This window comes from Trichechus manatus, unplaced genomic scaffold (assembly GCF_000243295.1).
Source record: "Trichechus manatus latirostris isolate Lorelei unplaced genomic scaffold, TriManLat1.0 scaffold00038, whole genome shotgun sequence".
Taxonomy (NCBI): Eukaryota; Metazoa; Chordata; class Mammalia; order Sirenia; family Trichechidae; genus Trichechus; species Trichechus manatus.
Window position 1 is genome coordinate 2969362 of NW_004443974.1, and position 17494 is coordinate 2986855.

General features: G+C 39.6%; 1 protein-coding gene across 1 annotated transcript in view; it reads right to left on the bottom strand.

Moving 5' to 3' along the window:
- LOC111820453 (DNA repair-scaffolding protein-like) overlaps positions 1–11468 on the bottom strand; it is a 691204-nt gene extending 679736 nt beyond the window's left edge. The window contains exons 1-2 of the mRNA XM_023730855.1: positions 11262–11468; positions 11053–11187 (exon numbers count right to left, since the gene is read on the bottom strand). Of these exons, the coding sequence (XP_023586623.1) occupies positions 11053–11187; positions 11262–11468 (342 nt within the window). The remainder of the gene's footprint in view (positions 1–11052; positions 11188–11261) is intronic.
- Between the last annotated feature and the right edge of the window lie 6026 nt (positions 11469–17494).

A 17494-nucleotide genomic window follows, 5' to 3' on the forward strand; every position in this document is an offset into this window, starting at 1 on the left:
CACAATTGAAAAAGCGTAGTCAATGTCACTGAACTGTGCATGTAGAAATTTTTGAAATGGTGTATCTTTGGCTATGTGTATTTTCACCAAAAAAAAAGGTTGAGAAATTAGAGGGTTGACATGTTGTGGGGTTGTTAACCAATGTCATAAAACAATGTGTGTACTACTGTTTCATGAGAAAAAAAAAATTTATAAAATAAATACTGGCAGAGTTGAAAAGAGATATACATAAGTCTATTATAATAGTTGGGAACTTTAATACACCACTTCTGGTAATGGACAGAAAAACCAGAAAGATCAATAAAGACAAGATTTGAACACTATTAACCACCTAGACCTAACAGACATATGTAGATTACTCCATCCAACAACAGCACAATATACATTCTTCTATACTACATGTGGAACATTCCCCAGGATAAACCATATCTTAGGACACAAAACAAATCTCAATAAATGTGAAAAGACAGAAATCATGGAGAGTATTTTTTCCAATCACAATGAAGTGAGGGCTTCGAACCAGTTCAAACCAGTTCTGTCATTGTTGATGAAACGGAATTGAAATAGATATGGGTTTTTAAAATTTGGGTGAAGTGGAACTATAATCAGAACAGGAAAAATTACAGGTCGAAGCCCTGAAATGGAAGACTTGGAAGAGGCATAGTTAGACCTTTCAGGAGCCTGACATGGTAGGTTTGGATTATTGCCAGGACTGTGGAGGACGACACATATTCAAAGCAGTGTGGTCAGTGGTTATCACTGAGCAGAGCACAGCTGTTTCCAACTCTGCCAGTCAAGAGATTTGGTTGTTATGTGATGCACATGCTACCTTTGTTTTCTAAGATGAAGATTAAGTTTCTAGTAAGACTTCAACCCATAATTTTTTCAGTTCCAGTTATCATTCAGGTCTATCCACACTTTTAAAATCCAGATAATTTTGGTTTTGCTTCATCAGAAATAACTCAAAAAAAAAAAAAAAAACAGGAAAAATACACAAATATGTGGAAACGAAATAACACTCTATTAAACAACCACTGAGAAAAAAAGAAATCAAGAGAGAAATTTTTAAAAATACTTAGGGTCAAATGAAACTGAGAATAGAACATATCAAAACCTATGGGATGCAGCAAAGGCAGTATTCAGAGAAAAATTCATAGCAATAAATGCCTATATTGAAAAACAACAAAGATCCTAAATAATCTAATCCTACAACTTGAGGAATTAGAAAAAGAAAAATCAAACTAATGCAAAGCTACCAGGAGAAAGAAAAAAATAAAGACCACAGCAGAAATAAATGAAATAGAGAAGAAAACCAATAGAATTAGTGAAACCAGTAGTCGGTTTTTTGAAAAGATCAATAAAATCAACAAATCTTTAGATAGACTAAAAAAGAAATGATGTAAATATGTAGATACAGAAATAAAAACTGGGGACATTAAAACTAACTCCATAGAAAAAAAGAATTGTAAGGGAATACTATGAACAGTTGTATGCCAGCAAATTACATACTTTAGAAAAAATGGACAAATTCCTAGAAACACACCCTACATGACTCAAAAAGAAGTACTGGATATCAATTAACCTACAGTAACTAACCTGTAACAAGTAAAGAGATGGAATCAGTAATCAAAAACCTCCCAACAATGAAAAGCCCTAGACCGGATGGATTCACTGGGGAATCTGACCAAATATTTATAGAAGTAACTACAATCCTACTTAAACATTTTTAAAAAACAAAAGAGTAAGGAATACTTCCTAACGCATTCTATGAGGCGAGCATCCTGGATAAAAAAGCCAGATAAGGACATTACAAGAAAACGACAAACCAATATTCCTAATGCTCATACATGCAAAAATACTCAACAAAATACTAGCAAACTGAATCCAAAAGCTTATTAAAAGGATTATACACGATGATCAAGGGAGATTTATCCCAAGAATGCAAGGATGGGTCAACATTAGAAAATCAATTTAATACACTATATTCATAGAACAAAAGAAAAGACCCATGCGATCATCAAATCAATGTGGAAAGTCATCTGACAAAATTCAACACCCTTTCATGATAAAAACATCAAAAAAATAAGAATAGAATGGAAATTCCTAAATATAATAAAGGACATTTTTTAAAAACCTACAGCTAACATCACTCAATGGATAAAGATTGAAAGCTTTCTTATTTAGATAAGTAACAAGACAAGGATGTCTACCTGGAAGTCCTAGGCAGAGCAATTAGACTAGGGGAAAAAAGGGCGTTTAAATTAGGAAGGAAATAAAATTATCCCTTTTTGCAGATGACATGATACTGCACATAAAAAACCCCAATGATTCCACAAGAAAGCTATTACATCTAATAACTGAATTCTGCAAAGTGGCTGGGTTTAACATCAACACACAAAAACTAGTTGAGTTTCTATGCATAAGCAATGAGCAAGGAGAAAAAGAAATAAAGGAAGCATCACTATTGATGATATCATCTAGGAGAATAAAGTACCTAGGAATAAATTTAACAGGAAGGTGAAAAACTTGTACACAGAAAACTATACAACATTGCCAAAAAAAATCTAAATAAATGGAAGGACATTCCATGTTCATGGATTGAAAACTTCTTATAGTTAAGATGTATACTACTCAAAGCCTTCCATAAATTCCATGCAATCCCCATCAAATTCCAAGAGCCCTTTTCACAGAAATGGAAAAGTCAATCCTAAAATTTACATGAAAGGGCAAGCATTTGAAGACTAAGAATAAAGTGGGAGGACTCATACTTTCTGATTTCAAAACAGACTATAAAGTTATAATAATCAAAACAACCTGATCTTGGTATAATAATAGACATATAGACCAATGGAACATAATTGAGAGTACAAAAGTAAATTCAACTATCTATGGTTAACCGATTTTGGACAAGTCCAGTATATGGGGGAGGAAGAGTCTCTTCAATAAACGGTGCTGGGAAAATTGGATTTCCACATGCAGAAGAATGAATCAGGATCCATGCCTCATACCATACATGAAAACCAATTCAAAATGGATCAAGGGCCTAAATGTGAAAACTAAAATCATAAAATGCGCAGAAGAAAATATAGGGGCTTCGGTGGAGGAACCCAGTATTTAATGATGGATTATCAGATATTACAACAAAAGCACAAGCAGCAAATCACAAAATAAAAGGGACATCATAAAAATTAAATGTGTTGTTCATCAAAGAACTTTATCATCAGAGTAAAAGGAAAACCTATAGATTGTGAGAAAACTTTGGGAAACCGTACATCCAGTAAAGGTCTAATACCCAAATACATAAAATACTTACACAGCTTGACAACAAAAAGGCAAACAATCCAATCAAACAATGGGCAAAGGACTTGAACAGGCATTTCACCAAAGAGGATATTCAAATGGCCAACAAGAACATGAAAAAATATTCAATGTCATTAGCCATTAAACTAAAACCCCAAACCCGCTGCTGTTGATTCCAACTTATTGTGACCCTACAGGACAGGGCAGAACTGCCCCATAGGCTTTCCAAGGCTGTAAATCTTTACAGAAGCAGACTGCCACATCTTTCTCCGATGGAGCGACTAGTGGATTTGAACCACCGACCTTTAGGTTAGCAGCAAGCACTTAGCCACTGCGCCACCAAGGCTCCTTCATTAGCCATTACCAAAAAAATCAAACCCAAACCCATTGCTGTCGAGACAATTTCAACTTATAGCGACTCTACAGGACAGAGTAGAACTGCCCCATTGTGGGTTTCCAAGGAGTGGCTGGCAGGTTCAAACTGCCGACCTTTTGGTTAGCAGCCAAGCTCTTAACCACCGCGTCTCCAGGGCTCCTTCATTAGCCATTAGGGAGATGCAAATCAAAACCACAACAAGATACCACCTAACCCCCATTAGAACGGCATTGATCGAAAACAGATGTTGGTGATGATATGAAATGTAAAATGGTACAGCCGCTACAGAAAATAATTTGGTAGTTCTTCAAAAAGTTGAACACAGAACCACCATATGACCCAGGAACACAAACAGAAACATGTAAGCCTGCAGCACTTTTCACAATACCCAAAAGGTGGAAAAAACCAAAATGTCCATCAACAGATAAATGGATAAACAAAACGTGGTATATACATACAATGGATATTACTCAGCTGTAAAGAGAAATGAAGTCCTGATGCATGCCACAACATGGATGAACCCTGAAAACATGCTGAGAGAAATAAGTTGCAAAAAAACAAATACTATACTCTCACTTATACGAAATAACCAAGTATATGAAAACCAAAGATTATTAGTGGCAATGGGTAGAAAGCAGGGGGTGAAGGGGTAGTTTTTGCTTAGGGAGCATTTAGTGTACATTAAAGGTGGTAGAATGATTCGTAAAAAGAGAGTGAGAATAGTTGTACATTATAAAGAATGTAATCAATGTTACTGAGCTGTACATGTGAAAATTGTTGAGTTGGTAAACGTTCTGTGATGAATATTTTCACAATCTAAAAAAAAAGATCTGTTTAGCCGGCACCAAATATGAGTGAAGTTTGCACAGCATGACTGACGGAATGGATGTCAATAAGCTGCACACAGGGACAAAGGATGAATGGGCAAACACTAGGGTGTGTATGGTTTTGCACCAATAACCAAAAAATAATAATAAAAATAAAGGGTGAGGGGTGCCTACAAATGCTGATATTAATTAGACATAACCAACTACCTCATGGGATTAGTTCTCTTGGTTTGGGAGCGTAGGGTCACGTACTCATGGGACAATCGAGTCAGCTGGCATAATACAGTTAAATGTTTATGTTCTACTTCCCAGTATGGTGTGAGTAGTATCTGGGGTCTTAAAAGCTTACAAACTGCCATCTAAGATACCAGTACTGTCTTTATTTGTCTGAAACAGAAGAGAAAAAAGGAAACCCGACAATCAGAAAAGGAACTGGACTACAGGACTAATAATCTACATGAACCACTGCTTCCTCCACCTTGAGACCAGAAGAACTAGATAGTGCCCAGCTACCACTACTGAACTTTCTGATCAGGAACACAATAGATGAATACTGATAAAAAAGGAAGAATAATGTGGAACAGAACTTCAAATTCTCAAAGAATCCAAACTTACCAGACCTACTGAGGCTGAAGGAGTCACCGAGATTATGGCCCTAAATTGCTCTTCAGCCCTTGAATTGAAACTATCCTCTGAAGTCACCTTTAAACTATGTAACAGTTTAACCCAAAGAGTAGATTGTCACCCTTGAGTATTGTGTATCTTAAAAAAATATAAAAATAAATTATCTACGTAAGACCAAAGGATCAACAATTACGAAGCATAGATGAGAAGGCTGGGAGGCAGGGAGATTAATTAAATGAAAGTGAAACAACTAGAATACAAAAAAAAACACACAAGAATGTTGACACAAAGTGAACAATGTCACCAATGTTATTGATCGTTATATCTAGAATCTGTGGAATGGGAACAAGTTTTGTGTGTATATTTTCACCAAAAATAAAGTTAAATTAAAAAATAATTTTTTTAGAAAAGGCCTTTTTAAAGTGTTAAAAAGCAAACATGTTACTTTGATGACTAAAGTGTGCCTGACCCCAAACCATGGTATTTTCAATCACTTCATATACATGTGAAAGCAGGACAATGAAAAAGGAAGACTGAAAGTGAACTGATGCATTTGAATTGTGATGCTGGTGAAGCATACTAAATATACCATAGACTGACAGAAGACAGAACAAATCAGTCTTAGAGAAAGTACAGATAGAATCTTTCTTAGAAGGATGGTGAGGCTTCGTCTTGCTTACTTTGGACACATCATCAGGAAAGATCAATCGCTAGAAAAGGACGTCATGTTTAGTAAAGTGGAGGGTCAATGAAAACGAGGGAAGCCCTCCATGAGATGGACTGACACTATGGCTGCAACAATGGGCTCAAACGTACCAACAACTGATACGATGATGCGGACCGGGCTGTTTCATAAGGTTGCCATAAGTCAGGGCCAACTCGACAGCAACTAGCAACAGCAACAACAAAATGTACAAGGGATTATCGGGGGGACAGGGTGAGGAAGACAAGTCCCTAATCTTACAATGTCTACACAATAATGGAATAAAGACACAGATACAAAAAAAAACACTGCCATCGAGTCAGTTCCAACTCATACTGCGCCACAGGTTTTCAAAGCTGTAAATCTTTACGAAAGCAGTCACATCTTGCTCCCTCAGAGCTGCTGGTGGGTTCAAACTGCTGACTTTTTGGTTAGTAGTCAAGCGCTTTAACCACTGCACAACCAGGGCTCCTAAATAAACCTAATACAAAAGATAAAATTATAAGAGTGATGTAAACAAAGTCCCACAAGAATATAGAAGAGAGTTCATTAATAACTAGGATGACTAGGTAGACAGTGGAATCTGAAAGATAAGTAGGGTTTCAATAAGCAGAAATGGGAGGAAGGGAATTATACTGCACCAAGATTAACATGAGCAAACACCAAGAACCGGAAAAAAAAAAAAAAAAAGTTAAACAGTGGCGTTTACCTGGAGGAGAAATAACGGACAAAATTGTAAAATTACAGACTACAGCACGGCCATAGTATGGAAACTTTAAATAACAGGCTATAAGAGCCTAAACATAAGCAAAATCTGGAGCAGACCACCTGGGCTCACTTCCTCACTTACTTGAGCAAATTATTTAACCTCTCAGCTGTGCATCAATTTCTCATCCATAAAATAAAACTAATCATAGTATCTACCTCATAAAATTGTTAAAAGAATTGAGTTAATACATATAAAGCACTTAGTACAGTGTTGTTGTTACATGGGGTGCCATCGAGTCAATAGTGGTCCCATGTGACAACAGAACTGCCCTATAGGGTTTTCTTATCTGTAATCTTCACGGAAGCAGATCGCCAGATCTTTCTCCCAGAGTGGCCAGATGGGTTCAAACTGCCAACCTTCTGGTTAGCAGCCAAGCACTTAACCATCTGCACCACCAGAGCAAATCCCATATAATTGGTTACGTAGTCAATAAGAAGTAAAGGGGCTTTTAAGCAGAAGAATAGCAATATAATTGAAGTTGTGCTGAAGGGAAAGTTACCTCAAAAGTTAGAATGCTAGTTAGTATTACACATTAAACACTCCAAGCATGAAGTACTTCGAGTCTGACCTAGGGTGACTGTTGTTGTTCTTAGGTGCCGTCGAACTCCTTCCAACTCACAGCTACCCTAAGTACAACAGAACAAAACACTGCCCGATCCTGCGCCATCCTCACAATCATTGCTATATTTGAGCCCATTGTTGCAGCCACTGTGTCAATCCATCTCATTGAGGGTTTTCCTCTTTTTCACTGACCCTCTACGTTACCAAGCATGATGTCCTTCTCTAGAGACCAATCCCTCCTGATAACACGTCCAAAGTACATGAAATGAAGCCTCACCATCCTGGCTTCTAAGGCGCATTCAGGCTATACTTCTTCCAAGAGAGATTTGTTAGTTCTTCTGGCAATCCACGGTATATTCCATATTCTTCGCCAACACCATAATTCAAAGGCATCAATTATTCTTCAGTATTCCTTGTTTGCTGTCCAGCTTCTGCATGCATGAGGCAACTGAAAATACCATGGCTTGGGTCAGGCACACCTTAGCCCTCAAAGCGACATCTTTGCTTTTGAACACTTTAAAGAGGTCTTTTGCAGCAGATTTGCCCAACGCAATACGTTGTTTGATTTTTGACTGCAGCTTCCATGGGCGTTGATTGTGGATCCAAGTAAAACGAAATCCTTGACAACTTCAATCTTTTCTCCATTTATCATGATGTTGTTTACTGGTCCAGTTGTGAGGATTTTTTTCTTTATGTTGAGGTGTAATCCGTACTGAAGGCTGTCGTCTTTGATCTTCATCAGTAAGTGTTTCAAGTCCTCTTCACTTTCAGCAAGCAAGGTTGTGTCATCTGCATAATGCAGGTTGTTAATAAGTCTTCCTCTAATCCTGATGCTGTGTTCTTCTTCATACAGTCCAGCTTCTCGGATTATTTGTTCAGCATACATATTGAATACGTATGCTGAAAAGATACAACCCTGACATAAACCTTTCCTGATTTTAAACCACACAGTATCCCCTTGTTCTGTTCAAATGACTGCCTCTTGGTCTATGTACAGGTTCTGCATGAGCACAGTTAAGTTTTCTGGAATTCCCATTTGACACAATGTTATCCATAATTTGTTATGATCCACACAGTTGAATGCCTTTGCATAGTCAGTAACACACGGGTAAACATCTTTCTGGTATTCTCTGCTTGCAGCCAAGATCCATCTGATATCAGCAATGATATTCCTTGTTCCATGTCCTCTTCTGAATCCAGCCTGAATTTCTGGCAGTTCCCTGTCAATGTAGTGTTGCAACCGGTTTTGAATGATCTTCAGCAAAATTTTACTTGTGTGTGATATTAATGGTATTGTTCGATAATTTCTGCATTCTGCCAATCACACTTCTTTGGAATGGGCACAAATATGGATCTCTTCCAGTCAGTTCGCCAGGCAGCTGTCTTCCAAATTTCATGGCACAGATGACTGAGCACTTCCAGCAATCATCCATTTGTTGAAACATCTCAATAGGTATTGTTAATTTCCAGAGCCTTGTGTTTTCAGTGCAGCTTGGACTTCTTCCTTCAATACAATCGGTTCTTGATCATATGCTACCCCCTGAAATGGGTGAAGATGGACCAATTCTTTTTGGTACAGTAACTGTGTATTCCATCCATCTTCTTTTGATGCTTCCTGCATGTTATAAAGTATTATAATGAAAGGTCCAAAGACCTGGAGTTAGAAAACCAAAGGGGAAAAACATGCTCAGCATTTCTCAAGCTGAAAGAACTGAAGAAGAAATTCAAGCCTAGGGTGATAGAAATAAAAAAGAACTTTTTGACGCCGTACTATCATGGTAGCTAGCCTCCAAGACGGTCATCCACCTATGATTCCCACTCCTGGCATTCATAGCCTATCTAATCCCCTCCTACACTGTACCAGGTTTTTCTATGTGACCAACAGAAAAGGGCAGAAGTGAGTGTATGTCACTTTTGAGATTAGGTTATAAAAAACATTGGAACCTCCATCTTGGTCACTACCTCTTTCATACTTGTGGAAGCCAGCTGCCATGTTGTGAGCTGCCCTATGAAACATGGAAAGGAACTGAAACTTGACAACAATCATGTGGCTGAGCTTGGACATGGATCCTCTAACCCGTCTACCTTTTATTTAATTGCAACTTTATGGGAGACACTGAGCTAGAACCACCCAAGTAAGCCATTACTAAATTCCTGACTCTCAGAAACTGTTATATAATAAATGTCTGTTTTAAGCTGTTTCAGTTTTGAGGCAATTTGTTATATAACTAATACAACTATTAAAAAAGAGAAACTGATAGGGTCTTGAAAACTGATAGAATAAAGAGGACAGTAAATATCACTCAAAAAACGCTAACCTTTTTAAGTCAAAAGGAACTGTTAGAACTGAGAGTGAGAGTATGATGACTTTGATATACTGAGTTTAACTGAACTCAGGAGGAAGGTCGAGAATGAAATACAGATCTCAAAGTCATCTACAGCAGTGACCTAAACCAAAAAACCAAACCCGCTGCCATCAAGCCGATTCCAACTCATAGCAACCCTAAAGGACAGAGCAGAACTGCCCCACAGGGTTGATATCAATGATATCAGCTGCCCAGAGCAAACATGTAAGAAAAAGGACTAGGTCAAAAATTACAACATGGGAGAAAGACAGTAAAGAGAAGTAATGACTACTTGCAAGACAGAAAATTAGAATAGCAATATCAGAGATGTCCCAAAGGAAATAAAAGCTGGAGGTAAATGGGTCAAATGTTGTAGTGACCAAATAACTTAAATTCAATTTAGCAGTTTCAAAGAGTTAGTCATTACTATATCTTTCTTTTTCACATTTTAATATTTCTGAAATCAGGATGTAACTTACAATCGATAAATAAGTTTGACTTGAGTTTCTACTCCCTACAATCAGTTATAAAAAAATCGACAGTGTGGCAGACAGTTCAACTGAGAAGCAAGGAAACGTGGTAGTGATAAGGAAGTGGAATCAGTATATGTACACTATTTTTTTTGGAAGCTTTTGGGTAAAAGTAAGACAAGTCAAGAAAGGAAGCACTGTGTTTACTTTTTTGTTTCGTTTTGTTTTAGTATGATGAGACAAGTATGTTTATTAGCAAGGAATTTAAAAAGAGCTTTAAAATGATTAAAGACACATTCCAGAAGAAACACAATGAATGGGATGGCAAAAAGGATGTACTCACGAGTACAAGTTCAAGCATTTAAATATAATTCTTGCTAATTTCCCGCATACCTACTTCTGCCTAAACACTGTGGTAGACGCTGGTATACAATGACATGGAGAGGTTAGCTTCAGACTCCTCTCCCACTGAAGAAAAAGATTCAGAGAAAGTTTAGGCAACAGACATATCTGGAAAAAAATGACGGAGCCATTCCAATTATCTACCAGTATCTTGGTGTTATACGACGGAATAAAGAAGAGGCAAAAGGACTGCAAAAATCAGCTAGGGTAGTATCTATCTCACACATTAATTCCCAGTTGCCACTTTTGTCACCTCTACGAATGCGACCCCTCGCCTTCCCAGGAAGTGGCTCTTCGCTCCAGTCTCCGGCTGAGCTCTTCTCCCCGCTCTGTGCATCCAGCCTGGGAGGCGCGGGTGAGCAGGCCGCGCCGGAGAGCCCATAGCCGGTGGAGAGCTGAGTCCGTACACCTGGGCAGGAGACCGACCACGGGACTGGGCACCGCGACCAGTCCAGTCCACCCTCGTAGACTGAACCTGCCGCAGCCTTGTCCGGGGGGCTCCTGGACACAGCGCCCACCCTCACGCCCGCCCCTGCCAGCTCGCGGCCAGCGAAGCGCGCTCCGCGGACCCGCCGAAGAAGGCACAGGGCGGAGCACTACTTCCCGCTCGGCTCCAAGAGGCTCGCTGGAAACAGCGCGGCGAGAGTGCGCCGCCCGTCACAGCCCACAGCGTACCTTCTGGCCCGGAAAGCGGCCTCCACCGGACATCTCTGAGGCACCACTTCCACACGGATGCACGACCTCTTCAGACTGTAAGAAGACGGCGAGGCACAGGCCGCGCCGCGCCGCCGGCCAGACAGGCACCGCGGACTACGATTGGCTAGCCAGAGCCGCGAGGCGGGGCATCGCCGGCGCCCCGCCTCCTCACCGATTGTAGACTGTACGACGCTGGCTCCTCCCGGCTGTGCGCCCGAGTCGCACGCTGCGATTGGCAGGCGATTGGGCACGGTAGGGGCTTCTCGACCGCTCGCTTCCAGCGCTAGGCCGCGGCGTTCTCGGGAGAGGCTTAAGAGACTCTGGGTTCCTTCCACCGTACCCCGCGGCGCTATGAGTCTGCGAGGTCTACCGCGCTGCTTGTCCCGCTTGTTCATGTGGCCGAAGCCTGCGGAGCGCTCTGTGGGCGGGCGCACCGCTAGCCATTGAGGCCCCCGTGGGCGGTCTTGCGGGGCGGGCGTCTTGGTCGGTGGTCCACCTCGAGGTGTAGGCTCGGGTCAGAGCTCAGTTGCTGTTTTGTCTAGCCATTGGCTAATCTTAATGTGATTGAACCCTGTAATGAGATCAACTGATATCGGGTTACTTCCGGCCTGGCTGCTAATAATTTGGCCCTCCACCCGCCTGCAGCTGTTAAGACTTTTTTAGATTTATATTAGGAGGTAATGGTTTGTTGACAGTCCTTTTCTAGCCGGATAAGACAAATTTATGTTACTATAGAGCAGTTTCTGACAGGCTTCTGCAGTTTCGGTCAAGCTTTTTATGGTTAATGTTTGGTTTCGTGGATAAGGAAAATCTTAAAATCAAAGATGTCTGTTACTAATTTTCCTTTTCACCATTACAGATTCAATAATCAATACTTAAGGATCGGTTATAACTTAGTAACCTTAGACGGAAGATTTTAAAGGGAGGAGTGTTATTTCCGTATTTATGGGGTGGAGGGTGAGGAAATATTGGTAGCAGAGATTCTCAGATGGTGCTCATGCTGCTGGTGCTGGGATTGGAAGAGGCTGCACAGGCCTATTATTTACTCCCCATTGCTAACCGCCACATAGTCTCATGATCTTGTTTCTTCAGTCTATACAAAAGGTTTAAGATTAACCGATGTTCCTCCTTGGAGGGTGGAAAACAAGTGATAATGATCTAAGGATAAAAACCAAACAAAGCACCCATCTTGTGACAAGAAAAAACCAGGATGTTGCCAGATAATCCCCAAGGATGTCACCAGATAACCGCCAAGAATACCAGTAGAAGATTAACTCATCTAAGACATCACCACCTCAAGGGGAAACTAACACAAACTTCTAAGATCCATAATCCTGTCCCTATAAAAGCCTTCAGCCGATCTCCAGTAGGGGAGATAGGTTTTTTGGAGGAATCTGTTCCCCTCTGTCTCCTATATATAGATATATAATAAACATCTTGCTGCTCACCTCACCCTGTCTCAGAATTGGCTATTGCAGCAGATGGCTCCAATCCACGTTACTGCGGTAAAAGAATCATACTTTGAGAACTAAATGCTGAATTTAGGAAATAATACTGGAATTATTATTCCCTGTTCTTGAGCAAAGAGAATGTGACCCAGCAGGAGCTGGGCTCACAAGGCCTCACAAGGATACATCAACTGGGCCCTGAGGTGTAAAGACAATAGCTAGGATAACTTTGGAATATATCTTTTAGGGAAACCTCCACATAAGGCCAATCAAACAGAACACAAAAGACTTTCTATTCTTTTCCTATTAGCATTTAGGGAATAGTAAGATTTGCTGGACCAATGAGGACCTTCCAGACTGTCAGTACTGAAACCTGTACCAATGACTGTTAAGAAAGATGGTTCAAAATGTAGGATCACAGTTTCTAGCCAATCTGTGAAAAGGTGAAGCTTTCAATGGTTTTGCCCATTTCCAATGTTAATATATACTGATGACTCTGTAATGGTCTCTGGACATGGCTGTGGCCAGCATGCTTGTTCAGCATGCTTGCCTATTTTGTAATGTTCTTTGGACTTGGACTGACATGGCTCTAGCAGCATGCTTGTCTGCTTTCCCACTTTTGTTCTGTGATATTTCCTTGGACTCAGACAGACATGGCTCTGGCAGGATGGTTGTCTGCTTCCTACCTTTGCCCTTTTGAATGTATGCTGAATAAGACTTTTCTTTTTGCTTTACTAAATTTTGTGTGTTTTTCCCCTAAAACAATGCTTAGTTCTTAGATCCCTCCAGTGACTATAGTTAAGTGCCTCATTACTTTCAGAACCTTGCTATTTGACCTAGTGGGCTGTTTAAAAATACTCAAAACTCAGCCCGGCTACCACCACTGACTGCTGTGACCAGGATCACAACAGAGGGTTCTGGACAGAGCTGAAGAAGGATGTAGAGCATAGTTCTAACTCACAAAAAAAAGACCAGATTTACTGGCCTAAAGGAGACTGGAGAAACCTCGAGAGTATGGCCCCCAGACACCCTTTTAGCTCAGTGGTGAAGTTACCTCCGAGGTTCACTGTTCAGCCTGGGAGTGGACAGCCCCGTAAAACCAAATGAGACTAACGAGGTACAGGAGTCCAGTGACAAGGGCCAGAAGGCAGAAGGGGACAAGGAAGCTGGTGATAGGGTACCCAAGGTTGAGTAAGGATATTGTTGATGTGTTGTGAGATTGTTAACCATTGTCATAGGGCAGCATTTGTAGTAACTGTTAAATGAGAAACTATTTTGTTCTGTAAGCCTTCATCTTAAGTGAGAATAACAGCACAATTCGAAGAGCGTAGTCAATGTCACTGAACTGTGTATGCAGAAATTTTTGAAACGGTGTATCTTTGGCTATGTGTATTTTCACCAAAAAAAAAAAAAAAAGGTTGAGAATTTAGAGGGTTAATATGTTGTGGGGTTGTTAACCAATGTCATAAAACAACATGTGTACAACTGTTTCATGAGAAACTATTTGTTCTGTAAGCCTTCAACTGAAGTACAATAAAATATTAAAAAAAAAAATACTCAAAACTCAACAAAATTTGAACAAAAGGTTTATTCTGAGCAGTTATTCTATATGCAAATAGGTAGACCATTTTGATTCCAGAAAAAGCAAATGGCTTGAATAAGAAGATCAACAATTGGCTAATTTTCACGCGATTGATGGAACCCTGTTCCCCGCCCCACCGTTTTACTGAGGTCAAGGGATATCAGGTCAAAAAGTGGTCTCTGGCCCTCCACCCAGCCATATGTTTTGAAATTCAAATTTTGAAATTCCAACAGTAAAGAAAGGATTTGCAACTTTGGGTGAAAGAAAAGCCTACTGGCTGATTAATTTTGGTCATGGATTTCTTTAAAGGGAATATGTATTTGGTTTCTTAGGTAAGAAAACCTCAAAATCAAAGCAGGAGATCTGCTATCAATGTGTCTCTGACAAGACTTAAAACCAAACACAGTGGCAAGGAGACCGGGACCTTAGTAGAAACTGGATTAGGTTACAAAGTCTAACAGGGTAGTAAGTTTCTGTAATAAACTATTTATTGTATAAAAAAACTAAAACATTAATTTAAACAAGTTGGAAATTTGTCAGTCGAGGGAAGGAGAATGGATTTTCGGAAAGTCCAACTCAAAAGTATGGCAACCAATAAACCCATTGCTGTCAAGTCAATTCCAACTCATAGTGGCCCTAAAAGACACGGTAGAACTGCCCCATAGGGTTTCCAAGGCTGTAGTCTTTACAGAAGCATACCGTCAGATCTTTCTCCCATGGAACGGCAGGTAGGTTCGAACCACTGACCTTTTGGGTTAGCATCCAAGCACTTAACCTCTGTGCCACCAGGGCTCCTTCGAAAGTATTGTGTATGTAAATTGTAGAATCTGAGGTGCTGGCATTTCTAAATTAGGTGATTGCAGACCTAAAATTAAGAAACTCCATTCTGAATTAAACTAAGATTTTCATTTCTACTGTAAAATCTAAAGAAACTATCTGCACGTATAAGTCCTCACTATACTTCTTCACTATTCTTCTGAAGAAATCATTTAGCCTTTTGTCAGTTTATTGCTTGAGTAACAAAAGCCGGAACTTCTAAATAAAGATTTGCCCAGCACCTGTTACAAATATTTACATTTCAAGCGACTTGCTATCATAACCGCTCTTAAGCCCTAACTCACCCTTAGCCAGATAAGCAATGTTTATATTACAAAAAAGGCTTCAGATTTAAGGTTAATTTTCTCCTAACCAAATGGTTGTTTTTACATTTCAAGAACTTCAATTAAGTTTGAGTGTATAGGGCCCTGATGGCACAGCGGTTAAGAGCTCTAACCAAAAGCTCGGCAGTTTGAATCCACCAGCCACTCCTTGGCAACTCTATGGGGCAGTTCTACTCCGTCCTTTAGGTCGCTAGGAGTCGGAATTGACTCGACAGCAATGGGTTTGGTTTTTTGGTTTTGTGTAGGGTCACTATGAGTTGGAATCGATTCAACGGCAATGGGTGTGGTTTTTAGGTTAGGCATGCGATTCATCACTGAACTTCCACATCAAAAATGTTCATAAAGCTCACTTTAGAAATATTGCCTTAGTCAAGTAGTGTCAGGAAATAAGAGATTAATGTTACAATAAAACTTTATGTTAAGAAAGTTTGTAGCTTGTTTATAACTGGATACCAAAAAACAAAAAAAAACAAACCCACTACTGTCAAGTTGATTCCGACTCATAGCGACCCTGTAGGACAGAGTAGAACTCTCCCATAGGGTTTCCAAGGTGCAGCTGGTGGATTCGAACTGCCAGCCTTTTGGTTAGTAGCCAGAGGCTTAACCACTGCATCACCAGGGCTCCCATAACTTGATAACCTTTTAGAATCTTTGTTACACATGTCCCACGCTTGTGAACATAATCCTTTATTTGCCTCACCTGATAAAAAGTTCCCTGGCTCCTTGTAAGGTGGAACACTTTAGCATCCCACTTGCCTGCATGTCTATGTGACTCCCCATTTCATGGAATGTTATTTTGGCCTTCAATAAAACTCCTTATTTTCTTTTTAGCAGTTTAATATTTCACTATAACAGTATGATAGAAGTGGAGTTCAGTCTTCTGCTTCAAAAGCACCATTTTGTGCCTCTGTAACAGTACATTGTTTTGCAATATATCCATTTCAGCCTTTCTCCCCTCTCTGGTTCCAATTCACCATCATCTCATCTGAGTTCCAACGCCTAAAACCACAAATACATGGTATATATGGCATTTGTCCACTCCGTAGTTGTTGAAAAGTTAAGAAAAAAATCTTAGCTTAAGGTAAACATTATTGCTAATACTTTTACTGTCAACACTTGGAACATTCAGAATATGTTTTAGGTTAGGATTTAGAATATTGAGCTTCTGATTGGGACTCCACAAACGAGAAATTTGCCACTGTTGCTTGAACCGAAACTTTTAACACCACCTGGCCATCTAGCTGTGTCTATGACATAGCTCTCAATTTTATATCTGTAGCCAGACTTCTTCATGCTGCTCCAGCTGTAGCCCCATTACAGTATCTACTTCTTATCTCCACTTGGATGTCTGAGAGGCTCTTCAACCTAAACTTTTCTTTTCTCAAACTTGCTCCTTTTCAGAATTCTCCATCTCAGTGTGGAATCAAATTTATATTAAAAATAGATATTTGTTTCAAGACAGCTTTTCTTATCTATGACCATAAAAACTCCTGACTCAGAATTAATCCACCAGCAATTTGTTTTGTTCTCTCTCTCACCCAAAATGGCTGTTCCAAAGAGCAGATCATAACAAAACCATTAACCGTGATTAAACAAGAAAGACTTCCTGTGCAGTGGATGATGAGTTGTTTTTATTTTGTTCTTTGTGTTTTTCTATATTTTCCAAATTTTATAAATAAACTTTTATTCTTTTGTAAAATTAACTTTACTGAATTACTATTTACATTTCACAAAATTCACCCTTTTAAGTGTGCAATGATTTTTAGTAAATTTACTGAGTTGTGTGACCATCGCCCCAATCCAGTTTTAGAACCTATTCGTCATCCCAGTAAGATCCCCCGTGCCCATTTACAGTTAATCACTATTCCTACCCCTGCCCCAGGCAACCACTAATCTATTTTCTGTCTCTAGAGATTTGCCCTTTCTGGACACGTTAGATAAATGGAATCATGCACTATGGAGTCTTCTGCATCTGGCTTCTTTCATTTTGCATAATGTTTTTGAGGTTTATCCATGTTGTAGCATGTATCAGTACTTCATTCCTTATTATCGCTGAATAGTTTTACTTTGTGTGGATATACCATATTTTATTTACCCACTCACCAGTTGATGGGTATTTGGGTTGCTTTAATTCTTTGAAATTAAGACCAAACAAACCAACCAAACAAAAATCAGTGAATGTTTTAAAAAATGAACAAATACATGCCCCCCCCCCAGAGTACTATGGCAGG